Raw genomic sequence first — 17,977 nt, 5'->3', positions numbered from 1 at the left:
CTTTACCTAAACAAAAATCTTTCAACAGTATCCTGGAGTTGCCCAAGACAAATAAAATATGTGTGTTGAATAGCATTTGGTGTAAGTCCTAAGATATTTTAAAATGAAATCTATAATGCTGAGTGCTAATGGACACAGGTTTCTTTCTATGGTGATAAAATCCTGGAATGCTAATATTTCTACAACCTTGTGACTACACTAAAAATCATTGAATTGCACACTTTAAAATGATTAATTTTATAGTATGGTAATTACATCTTATTTTTTTGAAAAGGAAAAAATCTATAATGCTAATGGTATCCTAACATTAAAGTAATTATACCTGTGTCCTGGCTGTTGAACAAGATTTACTACTTGAGGATGAATCTTGAAAGATGAGTTCCAAGACCAGTTTTCCTGAGAACCACTATCTTGAAATATTTGAAAAACAGGTACCACCAGTGAGTCTTGATTTGCTGTTCTACTTCCATCAGTTGAAGCTGAAATAATTTCAGGTTGAAGACTGTATATGCCATTCAAATGATCAGCTACCATTTTGAGTAAATGAAAACAGGCTGAAAGCCTCTCTGAGAATAACTGACCCTGCTGTTGCTGAGTCAGCAAAAGCTTTACAGTATTTGAGGTCAGCTTTACCAAATGTCCCACATCTTGTCTGTATCTCATATCCCAATACTGAACTGATAAACACTGATGAAAAAGTTGAAAGATACAAAGCACCCATGCATTATGTCTTGGGCTCTTGCTTAAAAAAAGATCAAATTTGGGGAAAGGACATTTTATAAACTGAAGGATGTAGAAAAAATGAGTGATACAAACTATCGTGTAATTTAACATTGAATTTTTTTCTGCCACATTTTTTGAAATTCCTATAGTCCATGCTGCAAGGAGATTTTTCTGAACAGAATGCAGTTCTATAATGGTTCCATCCGTCTCCTCAGTATTATCCTTTGCATGTATCGTATCAAACATGGATGCAAATTCCAACCTTCCCTCCTTGGCACTACTGAACAATGGATCACTTTTTTGGTTCCAAAAAGAGGATGAGTTGTTTATAAAATGCATGCCTTCATTAGTTTCTTCTGTTTCAAAATCCTAAAACATGAGTGAAAAAAATTATAGTTAATACTACTTAATACCTTACAAATGAATTACTTTGGTGTTCTCAAATTTCTCTTCCCTTCATTAACAAGAGAAAAACAAAATAAAATTTTTTTTGGAATAAAGTCAATACATAATTGTTCAAAGCAAATAAAACACTGCTACTAAGTACCTGTAAATCTGCTGTTTTTTCATTTAACTTCTTTGTATCCTCTACCTGCAAGAATCTGGGGACAGTAGAATCAGCTGAACTTTCATTTCCTTGGTGTTTTAACAGGCTCAACCTTAGGGAATCCAGTGATCGCAAGTTCAGCCCTTTGCCTTTTGGCTATAGAAGAAAAGACAGATTTCCAAGAGCAGAATTTTATCCATAATTCTATTACAAGCAGTAAAAAATTCTACAGACAACTATATACAATCCAGCGATATTACTGTCAGTGTAGTTTTTAAATCTGGAAAGAGGTCAACTTTTACTAATGATACCAAAAAGCACCATACCTTAGACAATATCACACTTTGGTATGTTTTCTCAAGCCTCTGCGTTGAATCAAGTAGAAGGGATCTCATGAGCACTGATGGAGATAGGTTATCAAGAAATCGAAGTGTTGTGACCATGTATCCATCAGAAATAATGAGGTAGGGTAACCGTGAGTGTGCTTTTATAGAAAATCTCTGTCTCATAGGGTCACTATCAGAAGCTGATGAATCTACAGAATTATTTGAATCTTGAAATGTAAACTGCTGTGGTCTAGCAAACAAACATCAAAAGTCAAGAATTAGTAAGGAAAAAATCTTAAGAATACATCATTATTCAAGAAAAAGCAAAATAATTAAAAGTTACAGAATGACGAAAAAGCAAACAAATTAAACACTAAATATTAAATGTGTATATATCTGTAAGGAAAATGTAAGTGATTAGATAACATATAAGTTGTTTTTTAAATTTTTCCCCTAATTGTGGTATTTATTTTGTTTCTAATCTAGTTTTATACAAACTATTTCAGAAAAGAATTAAGACAGTTCATTTTACCATTAAAGAGAGCTAAATAGTTAACTTTCCTTCTTACCATATATTTAAATATACTTACAAGAATAATTATGAGCTATGAATATAGGTGTTATTAAGGAGGAGAAAGAAAAGAAACTGAGAAGAACATTTGGAGAGGATGGTGGTGAGTAGAATTTTATCAGTTTAAGATTAATTTGACTGAGTTTCCATATAAATGTACTTATTTATTATAATGGTGATGTACTTGATTCTGATCACTTAATAATGCTGCTTAACTTTGGGGCTTTATAAATATGAAGAGGACAAATAAAATATAATTTTTTTGGTTAGGAAATTATTCAAATGTACATTTTATTAGGCAAATGATCAACAGTAGGAGATTGATTAATTGTCGAATATACACACCACAGGTATCTAAGGAACCATTAAAAATGGCTTCATAGAAAAACGTAGGTGGGGAGAGGGGTGGTATATGAGGGTAAAAGGGATCAAATATATGGTTATGGAAGGAGAACTGACTCTGGGTGGTGAACACACAACGTGATACATAGATGATGTATTACAGAATTATACACCTGAAACCACCCCAATAAACTTTAATTTTAAAAAAAGATACATTGTTAAACTAAAAAAGCAAAATACAAAACAGCACATATCATATAATTCATTTTGTATTAAAAAACTAATATTAGTATTATTATAGATGTCATATAATTTTCTTAATTTGGATTACACACTAAAATGTTAATAATTATCTCTGAAGAATAGATTACAAGTTTTTCACTTTCTACATTATTTAGTTTTATAACATTTGATTTTCAAGCTTTTTAAAATAATGAATATGTATTACTTTGTAATCAGAAAAAGCAATCCATTTTGAAAGGCCCCAAATATTAACTTTAAAGGAGAATGTGAGGAAATTCAAGTCAGTTATGAATCAAACCATAAAAAAATAAGGAAAAAATACTTTCACTGCAGGAAATAAATATTGATTCCATTAGAATTTTCTATTGCTAAAGGTTAAGCATCATTCTTTATATATATAGCAAAAGAATGATATATATATATATATATATATATATATATATATATATATATATATATAAAATGTAATCAAAAAGAATATATATATAATGTAATCAAGGACGTACCCTTCCTCAATTTCCTTTCTGTAAAGCAAAGGGAATGGGTGAATTTCAAAGGTCTTTTACCCATTTTTTTGCTCTGCAAATAGCTGTGTGTATGTGTCTAGCCATGTATAATAGCAACACCAATAACGACAAATATTTACTGAGCACCTACTTTATGCCAGAACTGTGCAAAATGATCTATATTTATCTTACTTCATTCCCTCAACTAATCATCATCTTCATTTCACAATAAAAGAAATAGAGGCTTAAAGAATAAATTACCCAAAGTCATACACCTAATAAGTAGAAGAACCAAGATTTGAATTTTGATCTGACTCCACAGTCAAATTGCTACCCCATCTCACAAAAATTAAAATTTGGTTAAATTCTAAAATCTTCTAACCATTTCCAACGTACTTCTTCCCTTTAGGGAAAAAGGTAGATAAATCCATCTACCAAGTTAATTTTGAGTTATTAATTTATCTAAGTGCTCTTCTTTTAAAATAATAAAGTACATATCATGCTGTTATTAAGAACTTTTATATCAAAGAAAACAACTTTCATACCAAAGAAAATAAATTTTTAGTTCTGTTGAATACTTAAATAGCTTATACTTACATAGTTACAATGTCAAATTTTTACCAGGATTAAGCCACAAAAAGAAATAAAAAAAAACTATAAATAAGAAAGATATTGAGATGACGACTTAAAGAAAGAGTAAGACAGTTTGAAAGATGAAATTTGTCAGAAAAATATACACAGTAAAGTAATACCAAAAGAGAAAAACTTCTATAAACAAATTAAAACAACTTAAATGTCTCACCTATATGTTATTAGCGGGTGAAGAGGAATAAATTCTGCTGGCCCAAATTCTATAGAGCAACCAAATGTAATTAATGTTAGCAGTTCACCTTGGCAAGTCAGTAAAACCAGGGAGCCACGTTTTAACACACAAGACAGAAAAAGACTATCATGAGTCCAGCTGATATCACCAACCCAGTAGGACCTAAAAAAAGCAAGATAATACGTTTAGAAAGGACTCTCTACAATGTCTTTAACAATTTATAATGGCCAAGCTGGGGTGAAACACTTCAAAAAATAAGAGCAAAAGGATGAATAGTAGGCAATTGATAACCATAGTTTATAGATTTCACTTCCCAGAAAAAAGGTAAGAAAAAAGGAATTTGCTCATAAACATCTACTCCATACAACATATCAATTAGAAAAGTACTTAGATTCATAACCAAATCATAAAATGAAAATACTCCCTAAAAAAAGTTAAGCTTTTTAGTCACTCACATTTAATTAGAACAACTTTTAATCCTACTGGTGTCCACAACTGTTATTTATGATAGATTTAAAGGTCAAGACTGTGCCTGTGCTCTGCAGCCTGCTGGAGTTCCACTTGGCAGCAGACACCCTCTTCTCAGAGCCGTCATTACTACTCCTTAACTAGCTGGTAATATGAATGTTTCATACAGACAAAAAGTAGCTCCATCATGTAAATGGACACTCCGTCAGACCACTGAACCGAAACCAGTAATACTTTTAGGCAGGAACTTTTGGGGAGGGAAAGAAAATGAAGAGGCAATGCTGGAGTGACCTGAAAACTTTGGAAATTCAAATAGAATCGATTTGAATTCAGAAAAAGCATTCAGAAAAGGAAATTAGGAGGTCCAAGAGGGAATCTTCCTACTCTGTAATACGTAGGTCCTGGTGGTAACTCATGCGCAGTCCAAAATCACCACTTCATGTTGCTATTGACCTATAGGCAAAGAATGCCAACTTTGTTTAAAAGGCTATGGACACCTTAGCCTCTCTGAGTATATGGTATTCCCAATCCAGGTTTTTTCATTTCCATCTCTCAAATTAAGCCCAGTATTTGTCTACCTAGTCACGACTTCACTCCTCAGACAACAAAGAAATAAGATCATGTATCTTCTACCCTACTATACCCTTCCTTAAAGTATTTAAGGCTTTCCTCATATAAAGCAATTTTTAGAATCTATCAAGCACAAATGTTGAAAGAAACTTGCATTACCTATCTAAATATTTATTTAGACATTATTGAATTGTCAGCCTTAAACTTATCAAATTGTTGGAAAAGAAAAGAAAAATAGTATTTAGAATATAAAAGAGTTCTTACCTGATAAGTGCAGCTGGAACCACAGGATTCTTATTGCTACATCCTTTAAGGCTGCCACGGAGAGTAACAAAAGTCAATGTGTTTATAAATAATACCTGAGTTGCCTAGAAACAAAAAGAAAAACGACAACAAAACCATTATTATGATCTCATTTATATGTGGAATCTAAAGAAAAGAATAAATGAATGAACTAATCAGAAAGTCTCAGAGACATAGAAAAACTGACGGTTGCTAGATGGGGGGGGGTGGGGATAACGGGGAAGTTGAGGGGATTAGAAAGCACAGTCAGTAACCACAAGATGGCCATGGGGTTAAGAGAGTTAATTTGGGGAATGTAATCAATAATGTTCTAAAGATTTTGTAGGGTATCCGATGGACACTTGTCTCAGTAGGGAGACCACCTCAGGGATGATGTAGATGCCTGATCACTGCCCTGTACACCTGAAGCTGAAGCTGAAGAATAATGAATGTCAACTACAATTATATATATATATATATATATATATATATATACACACACACACATACATACATATATATATATATACACATACATATATATATACATATATATATATATGTATGTATGTATATATTTACAAGAAGCGGAGTACAGCATTAGGAACAGAGGCAGTAGAAATGTAATGGCTGTGTGTGATGTCAGAGGGATAGTGGATGGGGTGAGGGGGGTTGTCACTGTGTGAGGGATATAAATGATAAACGTCTAACTATTACATTGTTTTGTGCACCTTAAACTAATAAAAAAAATGTTTTAAAAAAAAGCATTATTAAAATTATTTTACTTAATCATTACTTATAATTCTGGAGACCTAGCGATCTATTATATCAGTAAACTAGGGTTCTTTCCCAATTGGCAAAACAATATTGACCACCTATAACTCTTCTCTTTTTTACACTACATTTTAAGAACATCAATTACTGCATTGCCCTTCTTTCGTCCTTTTCCTTTATCCTCTTTTTCACATCTGAAGGCCAAGTTTTGAAAACTATGGCAGCTAATTTAAATAACTTCACCAATCAATGTTAAGATGGATCAGAAAACTCCAATTTAAAGAACATAAAGTAATATTATATTAAGAAAAAAAACTATCTTCAGGGGGAAAAAAAAATCTCGAACCTGGACTAAACTCTCTCTTTTATAGGTTACTTCGAAGACAGAGTACATTTACTGACCTTTGGGTCTTTCTGATTAAGAGTCACTGCCAGGGTAAGGCCATCTCTTGAAAAGGCAGAGATGAGCGCTCCTCTTGACTTCACTGGTTCACACTTGGGAATTAGACTACCCAGAAGGCAATCTTGTTGTGCCCAGTGAACATGGTATGGCAATGATCTAAGAAAATAATGAAATAACTGAAAACAGGAAGTATAGTAACTTTTAAATTAGTATATAGTTCAATACAAAAAATTAAAGGGTCCAACTAAATTCCTACATATGCACATACATTAGAGGGCCTCTTTGCAAGCATTCAGAAGTTTCATCCAGGTAACAAAAGAGCAGTCACCAATGAAATAAGCTCAGTGTCAGAGTTTTGTTAGTAACAGCATGATCCGTAGTCAACCCCAAATACATGTGCTTCCACTAATGGTTTCGATGGACATAGTTCTACATTACTAACATTTTTAAAGGGATTAAATAGGCAGAGAAGAGGGGGATTTTAGGATAGTGGCAATGTTCTATACTTAATATGAGGATGGTTACACACACATATACTTAAGGCCCAGCTGTACACTTAAGATTCGTTCATTTTACTTTATACAAATTACACCTTAATAAGATATTGTTAGCATAAAAAAATAAAGAAAATAAACAGAAGAATCCCCTCCCCCATGTCACACTATTTTGGTAAATCTTACTTATTTAGGCATTATATGCTTTTAATGCATTCTTTCTATTTTATTGGGCTTTTCAGAATAAAACTATTGTAATAAAAAAAGTACTCGAGCATTTAAAAGGTACAGTAGTAAATTCAAATAAGTTATGTGCCTCTTAAAATTCAATTACTTTACAAAATAGTTATTTTTATAGTCTTAAGGCAAGACCATAGCCTCCCTTATCTTTTATGTATTCTCACTTCCAAGAAGGAAAACAAAGCAACAACAACAAAAAAAACCTTTCTAGATTAAACATTTAAAAAATAAAAACCAAAGAAATAGAGCAATACTTATGGGAAGAAAGGATTTGTAAAGTCTCAAAAAAAAGTTGAAATTTACATGTAATTTACTAATCTTATGTATTTATGGGTCAAAAGATACAGGACAGAAAATAAGAAAGAAACATTTACCTCACCTTATAGGTGTAAATACATTCTCATGCCACCGAATTGCTAGAAATGTTAACTTCAGGCATTCCCCAGAATAAAAAGTAAATGAACATAAGCAGCAGTCTCCAAATAACTGTAGATAAATTTAATATACTTTAGTATATAATTAATCTGAAAATAAATCAAGATATATAATAAAACAAACATATTTCTCATCAGAAAGAAATGAAACATACTGAGATTCTGCTTGTATTTTTATTAACATTAAGCTAAACACTAAGTAATTTATTACTACTTCTGAGCCAGAGGCATGCATGTCTCAAATGGGAAACCAAGCTGTAGTTTATTCTCTTAAGAAAACACTGCAAGAATTGACTGTGGGTGGTGAACACACAATGTGATATATAGATGATGTATTACAGAATTGTACACTTGAAACCTATGTAATTTTACTAACCATTGTCACCCCAATAAATTTAATTTTAAAAAAAGTTTATTAGAAAAAAAAGAAAAAGAAAAAGAAAACACTGCCATTTATTGTGGCTATAACTGGAAAGATTCTTACATACTTATTTTTCTCTTCTTTTATAGTTATATATTATTTAAATTAGGATACTACCCTGTAGATGGGAGAAAGTAGAGGAAAATAATAGAACTTCAAAATACAACTTCTAACAATAGCGGACTGGGTAATAAAATGTTGGTCCATACATACACAGAGCACCATGCAGCTATTTAAAATGTTTTTTAGTTAGTGAATATTATTTCCTGGGAATTAAATGGCTTACTTAATATCACCAATTCTAGCTTTTTTTTCCCCCCCTTTCTTCCGCCTCCCCTTCTCTCCACTCCGGTTCAAGCTGCTGTTTCTCAGACTAGTTGTGTAGGAAACAGCTCCCTGGCCCATGCTGGTATTATGAGCCTTGCGCTCCACCCCCCCACCCCCCCACCCCCCCCCCAGGCTGAGGCAATTGGTCAGAGTCTTCAGTCGGCCGCTCATAGCAGCTCATAGCAGCTCATGGCAGCTCTTGCCGGCTGCAGGCCACTCACACTGGCTGCCAGCCACTCACACTGGCCACTGCCCACTCATGTTGGGCACCGCCCGCTCCTGGCAGCACAGAGCAGCCCACGCTGACCTCTGGCTGCTCACGGCAGCCCAGCTCCAGGGAGAGCCTTTGTTCACAATCTTAGCTGTAGAGGGTAGAGCTCACTGGCCCATGTGGGAATCGAACCAGAGACCTCGGAGTTAGGAGCATGGTGCTCCAACCGCCTGAGCCACCGGGCCAGCCCAATTCTAGCTTTTTAAATTAAAAAACTAGTTATATTTTGAAACTAGGGAAAAGTAAAACTAGTGAAAGAGAAAGGAAACTCTAAGTTCAAACCGTTTTTAATAAACATATTTTAAAATATGACCGAGAAATACAAATATATCTTTACCATCATTTCACAATTAATGTGACAATCAATAGTGACTAGAGATCTATAGTTATGCCATTCCACACTCTGCTCACAAGTTTGGGAGATAGTGTCTGTTCTTAAGAGTCTGAGATCTCAACTTCTGTAACACTCTGTCTGATTCGAATTTTACCTCATTTTTTATAAAAACAGCATGCACTACAGCTTCTTTATCTTCAGGGGATGGCAAATGAACTGCTTCTTCAGGTAGGATCTGGGACCACTGGCCCTTCAATGAAGGGCTTTTAGAAGATAAGATATTCTTGAATTCCAAATATTCCCAAAGACATATACATCCAGAAGGAATTATAAGCAGAACTCTTTTCCCATTTCCAGATACATACAAATACAGTTTCAAAGAGCTTGCTAAAAAAAAGAAAAGAAGTCATTAAACCTCTGAAGTTTCAATCCTCCCCAGAAGGTACATAATTTATCTATTCTGACAATAAGAAACCTAAATAATGTTACCGTTTAGAACAGGGGTGTCCAAACTTTTTTCAACATTTTTTACCAAGGGCCATATGCGGTAAAATACACAAACAGCCGGGCCACTCACTCGAGTTGAAGTACGTATTGCCTCACCTGGTTTATTTAAGTAAATTAAATATATTTTTGGCATTTGCTGCGAGCCAATGAAAAATGGATTGCGGGCCACAGTTGGCCCACGGGCCGCAGTTTGGACACCCCTGGTTTAGGATGTAAAACTACGAATCAATTAAAAGTACAAATATTAATAATAGTAACATTTATCACGTATTTATGTGATATTAGGAACCCACTATTATCACGGATATGTTAGATATGCCAGGCTTTTCTTCTTCAAGATGAATCTAAGTATCACAAGTAAATACCACCAAAGAAATACATACATATACATATATATGGAATACCGGGGTGCCAAAAAAATGTATACAAGTGGATACTTGGTCAGTGTTGCTCAAGCAGTAGTTCGCCATAATCAGAAGTCTGGATGCTGATGGTAACCACTTTGAGCATCTCTTGAAATTGCAGAAGTCAAACGTGACTTGTATTCATCTTCTGTTATCGGTATATATTGTCTATTACAATTTTAATACAGTTTTCCTTTCTTAAAATATGTATACATTTTTTGGCACCGTGTGTGTGTGACACACACACACAGTTTTTAAATAGTAATAGAAAAATGTTTCATCTTCTTTCCCTCCTATTTATTAAACCAATTTAAAGAAATTCTCACCTACTGCAGCTTTAATCATTTCCTTAGACTTTTCAGTTGCTTGTATAGTTTTCAAACAATCTTGATCTTTGTTCCAAAGGAAAAGCTCTCCTGTAGTAAGTGCCCCAGCCAGCCAGGCATCTGTGCGCAAAAAGGAAATGCAATACTTATAAACTAGTATTTCCCTTAATATTACCCCAAATTATTAAAAAATAGTTAACCCAGCCCTTTGAAAATATTAGTACTACTTAACCATTACTGGATGTTGTTAGGACAATAACATCCTTCAACAGAGGCTGCAGACTAGGAATTTTCTTCTTTGTCCTTCCAGATATCAAATTAATTTCATTTATGAATTTACCATCCAAAAGAAAAACAGCTTCATTTTCCTAAGAGATGAAATATGTGAGAGACTTAAAAGGTTCCACAAGTTAATTCAACTTATCTAAGTAAGTTATCTCAGAAAGGAAAAAGTGTCATTTAAGAAAGATTATAAATTTGTACTACAAATCATAAAATGAACAATAAGGTTGATTAGGTAACCTGGAGATTTTTCATTCTATCTTAAAATACCTCTTATTAGAATTACCTGGTAAGATGACCTAATGATTGCAATTTAGATTTCTTTGAAATTTACAACTATAGGAATGTCTTCCAATTCTGCTAGCTAAAACTGAGTTATCTGCTGTTTAATTTCATCAACTTGAACAATAGCATGGGCAAGTTTTTGAATTATTAAGTTAGGTTAAAATAGATATGGCTTCTGTAATCCCTATCCCTGATCATTTTTTATCATCTAGAACAGATATGCTGGGGCCGGCCCGGTGGCTCAGGCGGTTAGAGCTCCATGCTCCTAACTCCGAAGGCTGCCAGTTCGATTCCCACATGGGCCAGTGGGCTCTCAGCCACAAGGTTGCCAGTTCAATTCTTTGAGTCCCACAAGGGATGGTGGGCAGCGCCCCCTGCAACTAAGATTGAACACGGCACCTTGAGCTGAGCTGCCGCTGAGCTCCTGGATGGCTCAGTTAGTTGGAGCGTGTCCTCTCAACCACAAGGTTGCCGGTTCGACTCCCGCAAGGGATGGTGGGCTGTGCCCCCTGCAACTAGCAATGGCAACTGGACCTGGAGCTGAGCTGTGCCCTCCACAACTAAGACTGAAAGGACAACTTGAAGCTGAACGGCACCCTCCACAACTAAGATTGAAAGGACAACAACTTGACTTGGAAAAAAGTCCTGGAAGTACACACTGTTCCCCGATAAAGTCCTGTTCCCCTTTCCCAATAAAATCTAAAAAAAAAAATTTTAGATGATATAATACAGAATTGTACACCTGAAATCTATGTAATTTTAATAACAATTGTCACCCCAATAAATTTAAAAATAATAAAAAAAATTTTTAAAAAAAGAAAAGATATGCTGTTTTGAATTAACCCTATTTTCATATATATTGTAGGGCAGTGGTTTTCAAAGTAACCAGCAGCATCGGCAATACCTAAGACCCTGTTAGAAATGCAAATTCTTCAACCCCAACCCCAGACCTACTAAATCAGGACCTCTGGGAGTGGGGCCCAGCACTTGTTTTAACAAGATCTCCAGATGATTCAGAACCATTGCAAAGTTCAAGGGACACTGTTCTAGAGAAAGTTCATTAATGGTATATCTCACAGAAATGAAACTGAACACCGAATTTTTAAATTCATTATGATAAATTCTAAGAGGACTTCATAGGTTTGCCCACTTTCCCTAAGGAAAGTGAGGGATCTATTCCACATATTGTGAAGGGTGTTCCTGTATTGTGGCCCATCTTTATTCCAGTTCTAAGGGGCACTTTATTGCACACTCATGAAAACCACAATGGGAGGAAACACTACACCGACAGGTCTAGTAGGGAAAGGTTCAGAAGATTATATATTCCCCTTTGATATATGCCATCTCAACCTTCTTAAGCATAATATGAAAAAAAAATTTTTGGAAGTAAAATTTTCCAATGGTATTGTAATAGCTATTGTATGGTGTCAGATGGTAGATTTGTTGGGGTTATCACTTTGTGAGGGGTGTAAATGTCTAATCACGATGTTGTTTTGTACACCTGAAACTAATAATAAAAGAAAGTAAAATATTTCTTCTAGATAGACCATTCAACTTTCTGGAAAAGCTAACTTGCTCACTATAAAACAAAGCAAAACAAAACAAAACACAAACACACAAAACCCTGTTCAGTGGACAGGTGATCCTTCTAAAGATAGGTCTTATTTTTTAAAGCCCATACAACATTCTTCAATCTTAGATGCAGAGCATACATGTAACACATATTACAACTAGTGTTGTATGGATAAAGAAAAACCTACCTGTCCCAACCAGGAGACTCGCGGCCAGGGTTTTTTCTGCTTGATACTTGTTGATGTCAAAACTTCTAATCTTATCTCCATGCTTGTTAAGGTATCAATGGCCAATTAAGTAAAAAGAGTCAGAAGATACTGTAGGAAGCAAATAATAATAACAACATCAATAATAAATAGCCCATAATATTTACTGAGGATCTTAGAATTTGCATGAAGTTTTGGCAAATTACTTTTTCATCAGCTCAGTTATCTCCCCCCCCACCCCCAGTTATCTTTTTAAGGTAAGATACTGACAATGCATTCAGTATCTCATCTTATATCTTGAACAGTTGGGCTTTTTTGACAAATTATTTCTCCAACTATAAAGAGAAACAAGAACTAGGAAAAGATCTTGAAAATAAAGTTTCTGCGTGACTTGCTTTTCTCAGTGCAGCAGGTTGTATGTTGGCCACAATACCTCCCATCCCACATGCTCTTCTTACACTGTGACTTTGACACTTCTCTCATTGAGTGCTCTGGTTTATTCCTTGTCCCTTGAAATTGGGTGGGATCTTGACTCTTTTAACCAAGAATAAAATGGAAGTGATGCTATGCATTTCCCAAGGCTAGATCATAAAAGGCGGTACAGCTTCTACCTTACTCCCTGGAATAATCACCCTTGAAGCCTCATTCACCATGTAAGCACTCAAACTGCCCTGAGCCATCAAGCTGTAGGAAACTCCAAACTAGCCCGCATAAACACGAAGCCCTGAGATATCACGAAGTGAAGCTGCCTGGCAAGTCCCCATGCGGGCTATGGAGACAGCTGCAGTGGACGCCAAGAAGCCTGTCAGAGCCCAAGCCGGGTGAGAGCATAAATCTTGGGCAAATGGTCCATTCTTGGGAGAATCTGAGAAGGATGTTCACACTGTGGGGTATCCTGGTACAGAGCATTGGAGCCTAAGCTAAGCTGAGTAAGGACACAGAAGCCACACTGAAAGGGATCCCACTGAAAAAACCGAGGACAATTTGAGCATCAAAACAAATTATAGTAATGGATTTAAAATCCATGAAACAGAATAGGAAATCATGAATCCATGTAATTATAAACAAGGAAATAAATTCAACATTTGATGAAAAATGGTATATTTACATTGCCTCCAAGTATCTCCCTATAAAATACTCATTAGTTACAAAGGAGTAAAGAGTAACTTTACAATAAAGAAGCCAGGCAGACTCCATTTTACTAGAAATGGGACAAATGAAAATCATGTATGTACCACCTAATAGGTAAATGAGAAAAAGAGCTGTGACGTATGTGCTAAAGATACATAACTTGAATCACAAGGAAATAGGCAAACCCAAACTGGGGGACATTCTGCAAACAACTGATCTGTAACCTTCAAAAGTTTCAAGGTTATGAAAGTCGGGAAAAGACTGAGAAACTGGTTCAAAATGAAAAACCTGACAACTACACATAATGAGTAACTATAAATTTTATTCTTTCATTATAATGGACAATATTGGACTACTGGGAAAACTTGAATAGGAAAAGAAACTGAGAATTAGAAGGTTGTAATGTATAAATGTTAATTTTCTGATTTTGATTGCTATCTTGCAGTTATGTAGGCAAATGTCCTCATTTGTAGAAAATACACACTACAATATTCAAAGGTAAAGGAATATGTTTGGCAGTCACTCTCAAATGGTTCATAAAAAAAGTTTCTCTGTACTGTATTTGCATTTTCCTGTAAGTCTGTGACTATTCCAAATTTAATGTTTTTTTTTTTTAGTTTTTAAAATTGGGAAATCTTGCACAATGATGGCATTTGGTCACAGGCCTGTACTGTGTTCAAGCATAGCCTTAGTCTTTCTTCCTTTTTTAAATTCCCTCTTCCTAATTCTATTTAGTTTATGAAATCCAAAAAATTTACATTTATTTGGTACAATTGATGCCATGTGTAACAATAAAATAGCTGATTTTAAAATATAAAACAAGCTTTAAAAGACTATTCAATGGGGCTGGCCCAGTGGCTCAGGCGGTTAGAGCTCCATGATCCTAACTCCAAAGGCTGCCGGTTCGATTCCCACATGGGCCAGTGGGCTCTCAACCACAAGGTTGCCAGTTTGATTTCTCGAGTCCCGCAAGGGATGGTGGGCAGCGCCCCCTGCAACTAAGATTGAACACGGCACCTTGAGCTGAGCTGCCGCTGAGCTCCCAGATGGCTCAGTTGGTTGGAGTGTGTCCTCAACAAGATTGCCGGTTCGACTCCTGCAAGGGATGGTGGGCTGTGCCCCCTGCATCTAGCAATGGCAACTGGACCTGGAGCTGAGCTGTGCCCTCCACAACTAAGACTGAAAGACCAACAACTTGAAGCTGAACAGCACCCTCCACAATTAAGACTGAAAGGACAACAACTTGACTTGGGAAAAAAGGCCTGGAAGTACACATTGTTCCCCAATAAAGCCCTGTTCCCCTTCCCCAATAAAATCTTTAAAAACAACAACAAAAAGACTATTTAAGTCCAGCACAGAATGACCTATTAAGATGCTAGCCAGCCTCATATTTTATACTAAAACATTACGCTTTTCAATTGCTCACAACTCTAACATTCTAGATAACTACTTCCTTAATATTTATTTTTATAAATTTAAATATAAAAATTATGAACAAGAAATTCTTTAAAAAGAGCTAACCAAATGCAAGAGTAATGATAGCATTAGAAAAGCATCACTTGCAGATCTTAGTGAACTAGATCTAGTCAAATAGTATCAGTGGCTGCTAAAACTATTAGGTGAAAGTAGACGGGGAACTTCATAAGAAATGAACTGACATACCCCAACCCCACTTTAAATCAATCTTTAAATTACTAACAGTGAAACAAATGTATGACATTATAGCCTCCTGATATGATGCTACATAGATAGGAACTACACAGAACCATCTATGAAATATTCTTACAAAGATAAAAAATTAAAAACAACCTGAATCTGTGTCTGAATCTAACCACCAGTTGACAAGAAATAAAGACATTGAAGGAACATACTAAAAACACCAGGAGAATAAAACAACTAAATCTGGAATGTAAGAAATTCTGCAGAATATATCTGCAAAATAAAATAGGAAACCCTGAATCCATATACTTGTAAGTAAATTAATAGGTTGAACATTTGATGAAAATGATGCATAAATTAGTTTCTTTAGCAAATAAATGGCATTTTAAAAGGGGGGGAAGGGTAGAAACTTATTACATATGTATTTTACACATACTAATGCATAGATAGATAGATATGAGACATACAATCAAACGCAATATATGAAGATCATTTTTGGACTTCAATTCAAATAAACCAGTTGGGAGAAAATATTCAGCAGCTGCTAAAAAGAATAAGGAAGATCTATAATAATAATCTGTGAAGTGTAATTTCTAGAATACATTAATTGAAAAAAGTGCAAAACAGTACACATAGTATGCTACCTTGTGTGTAAGAAGAGGAAAATAGTATCATTTAATTTTACAAAAGGAAACAGAATAATAAAACAAATTAACAAAAAAGGTTAACTAAGGATGGGGTCAAACTAAGTAGAAAGGCTAAGGAGGGAGTGATGCTTCTTAATATAGCTTTTGTACAGTTGACTTTTTGATTTATGTTAAAACAAGAATTGGGGGGACCTAAAACTTAATACAAAGACAAGCAAATAAACCTGACTGCATTTCAAATGAAAAACTACACTGAAGAGAAAAAGGATTAATTCAAGTAACTTTTAAAGAGTATTTTGACTATATACTATCAAACTAAAGATAAAAAGAACAAATCTCAAACTTTTCTTAGGTTTGCTTTTCCTAGGTGTGTGAGTATAGAAATTATGAAGCTATTTTGTGTGTATTGTAGGATTGAGCAAATGAATGTATATATTGATGTTGATGGAAGCCAGCATTCTCATTGTAGAATAAAGGGGAAATCAATTATAGAATGGGGAAAAGGTAAGGAAGAGCTGTAAAGAATTGTATTAGAACTGGAAGTATTAGTATAAAAACTCATGATTTCTAGCTCTGTCCTCTAAAAGGGACTAGAAGCAGTGACACCCCAGAAGCAATAAGATAATTTCGCATTTAAATCTGGGTTTCTAAATGCCATTCCTCAGTGAGAGGAATGAGGGCTCTTCGAAAAATGGCTGATTTCAGGGTTGGGGTAGAGCAGGGACCAGATGGACCTGGACGATCTTGTTCCAAAGTAAGGAAGTAAACATATGATAAGGGCATATCAAAAAGAAACAGGAACAAGACTGAAGGACCAAATCCCACAGGCTAAATTTGGGGCACCCTAAGCATCAAAATAAATAAAATGGGGGCAGCCGGATGGCTCAGTTGGTTAGAGCATGAGCTCTGAACAGGGTTGCCAGTTCGATTTCCACATGGGCCAGTGAGCTGCGCCCTTCACAACTAGATTGAAGACAAAGAGCTGCCGTTACTTCCAGAGGGGCAGACCGATGGCTCAGTTGGTTAGAGCATGAGTTCTCAACAACAGGTTGCCAGTTCAATTCCCTCCATGGCATGGTGGGCTGTGCCTCTGCAACTAAAGATTAAAAATGGCAACTGGACTTGGAGCTGAGCTGTGCCCTCCACAATTAGATTGAAGGACTACTTGGAGCTGATTGACCCTGGAGAAAGACACTGTTCCCCAATATTCCTTAATAAAATGAGCAATGGGTTACAATCTATTAAATAAATAAATGAGACCACAGTTATATGGTGGCAGATGTGGAAAATCACCATTTTGCAACCATTATATTAAAAACTTATTTAAGAAAGAACAATCAATGGATGCTTAATCAAGCAGAGGAAAATCCTGATGAGGAACAGGATACTAACATAATCTAGAGGTATCTCCCCACAAATTTCTTAATAATTTGCAAAAGAAGAAAAAATACTAATGATAGAGGGGAAAAGGGATAACATCTTAACCTATAAGGGGCCGACATTATTCTCCTCTGGTTGTGATAACTTGAAAAAGACATAACATTACTTATACAATATTCTAGCCAAAAAATGCAAACCTGCTTATTCATGTGGAAACATGATGACAATGATATAAAATAATAAAGGTACTATTCTTAAAAATATCAATGCCACAAGAAATAAAGGCTCAAGATCTGTTCCAAGTTAAAATTAACAATATAAGTAAATGCAATATAATACCCTGAACTGTATTCTGTACAAGAAAATTTGCAATAAAGGATGTTATTGTGACTGTGACATAACTGAAATACGAACTATAGCAGAGATAAAAGTAATGTATCAATGCTAAATTTCCTGAACTTGGTAACTGTACTTGTTTA

At 35.1% G+C, this 17,977-nt stretch overlaps 1 protein-coding gene across 5 annotated transcripts in view; it reads right to left on the bottom strand.

The window, feature by feature from the left end:
- Positions 1-17,977, bottom strand: part of CPLANE1 (ciliogenesis and planar polarity effector complex subunit 1) — a 95,299-nt gene that overhangs the window by 75,645 nt on the left and 1,677 nt on the right. For all 5 annotated transcript variants that reach the window (XR_012495161.1, XM_074328990.1, XM_074328987.1 and 2 more), the window contains exons 2-12: positions 12,664-12,792; positions 10,569-10,704; positions 10,337-10,456; positions 9,254-9,486; positions 7,692-7,798; positions 6,578-6,734; positions 5,384-5,487; positions 4,061-4,243; positions 1,597-1,846; positions 1,271-1,426; positions 323-1,092 (exon numbers count right to left, since the gene is read on the bottom strand). Coding sequence is in view for 4 of the 5 variants with exons in the window: in XM_074328990.1 (XP_074185091.1) it covers positions 323-1,092; positions 1,271-1,426; positions 1,597-1,846; positions 4,061-4,243; positions 5,384-5,487; positions 6,578-6,734; positions 7,692-7,798; positions 9,254-9,486; positions 10,337-10,456; positions 10,569-10,704; positions 12,664-12,744 (2,297 nt within the window). In the remaining variant the exon portion in view is untranslated. The remainder of the gene's footprint in view (positions 1-322; positions 1,093-1,270; positions 1,427-1,596; positions 1,847-4,060; positions 4,244-5,383; positions 5,488-6,577; positions 6,735-7,691; positions 7,799-9,253; positions 9,487-10,336; positions 10,457-10,568; positions 10,705-12,663; positions 12,793-17,977) is intronic.

The sequence above is a fragment of the Rhinolophus sinicus genome, linkage group LG03 (assembly GCF_036562045.2).
Source record: "Rhinolophus sinicus isolate RSC01 linkage group LG03, ASM3656204v1, whole genome shotgun sequence".
NCBI classification, from domain to species: domain Eukaryota; kingdom Metazoa; phylum Chordata; class Mammalia; order Chiroptera; family Rhinolophidae; genus Rhinolophus; species Rhinolophus sinicus.
The sequence above is the reverse complement of the archived record's forward strand: the minus strand, read 5'-3'. Positions and strand labels throughout refer to the sequence as shown.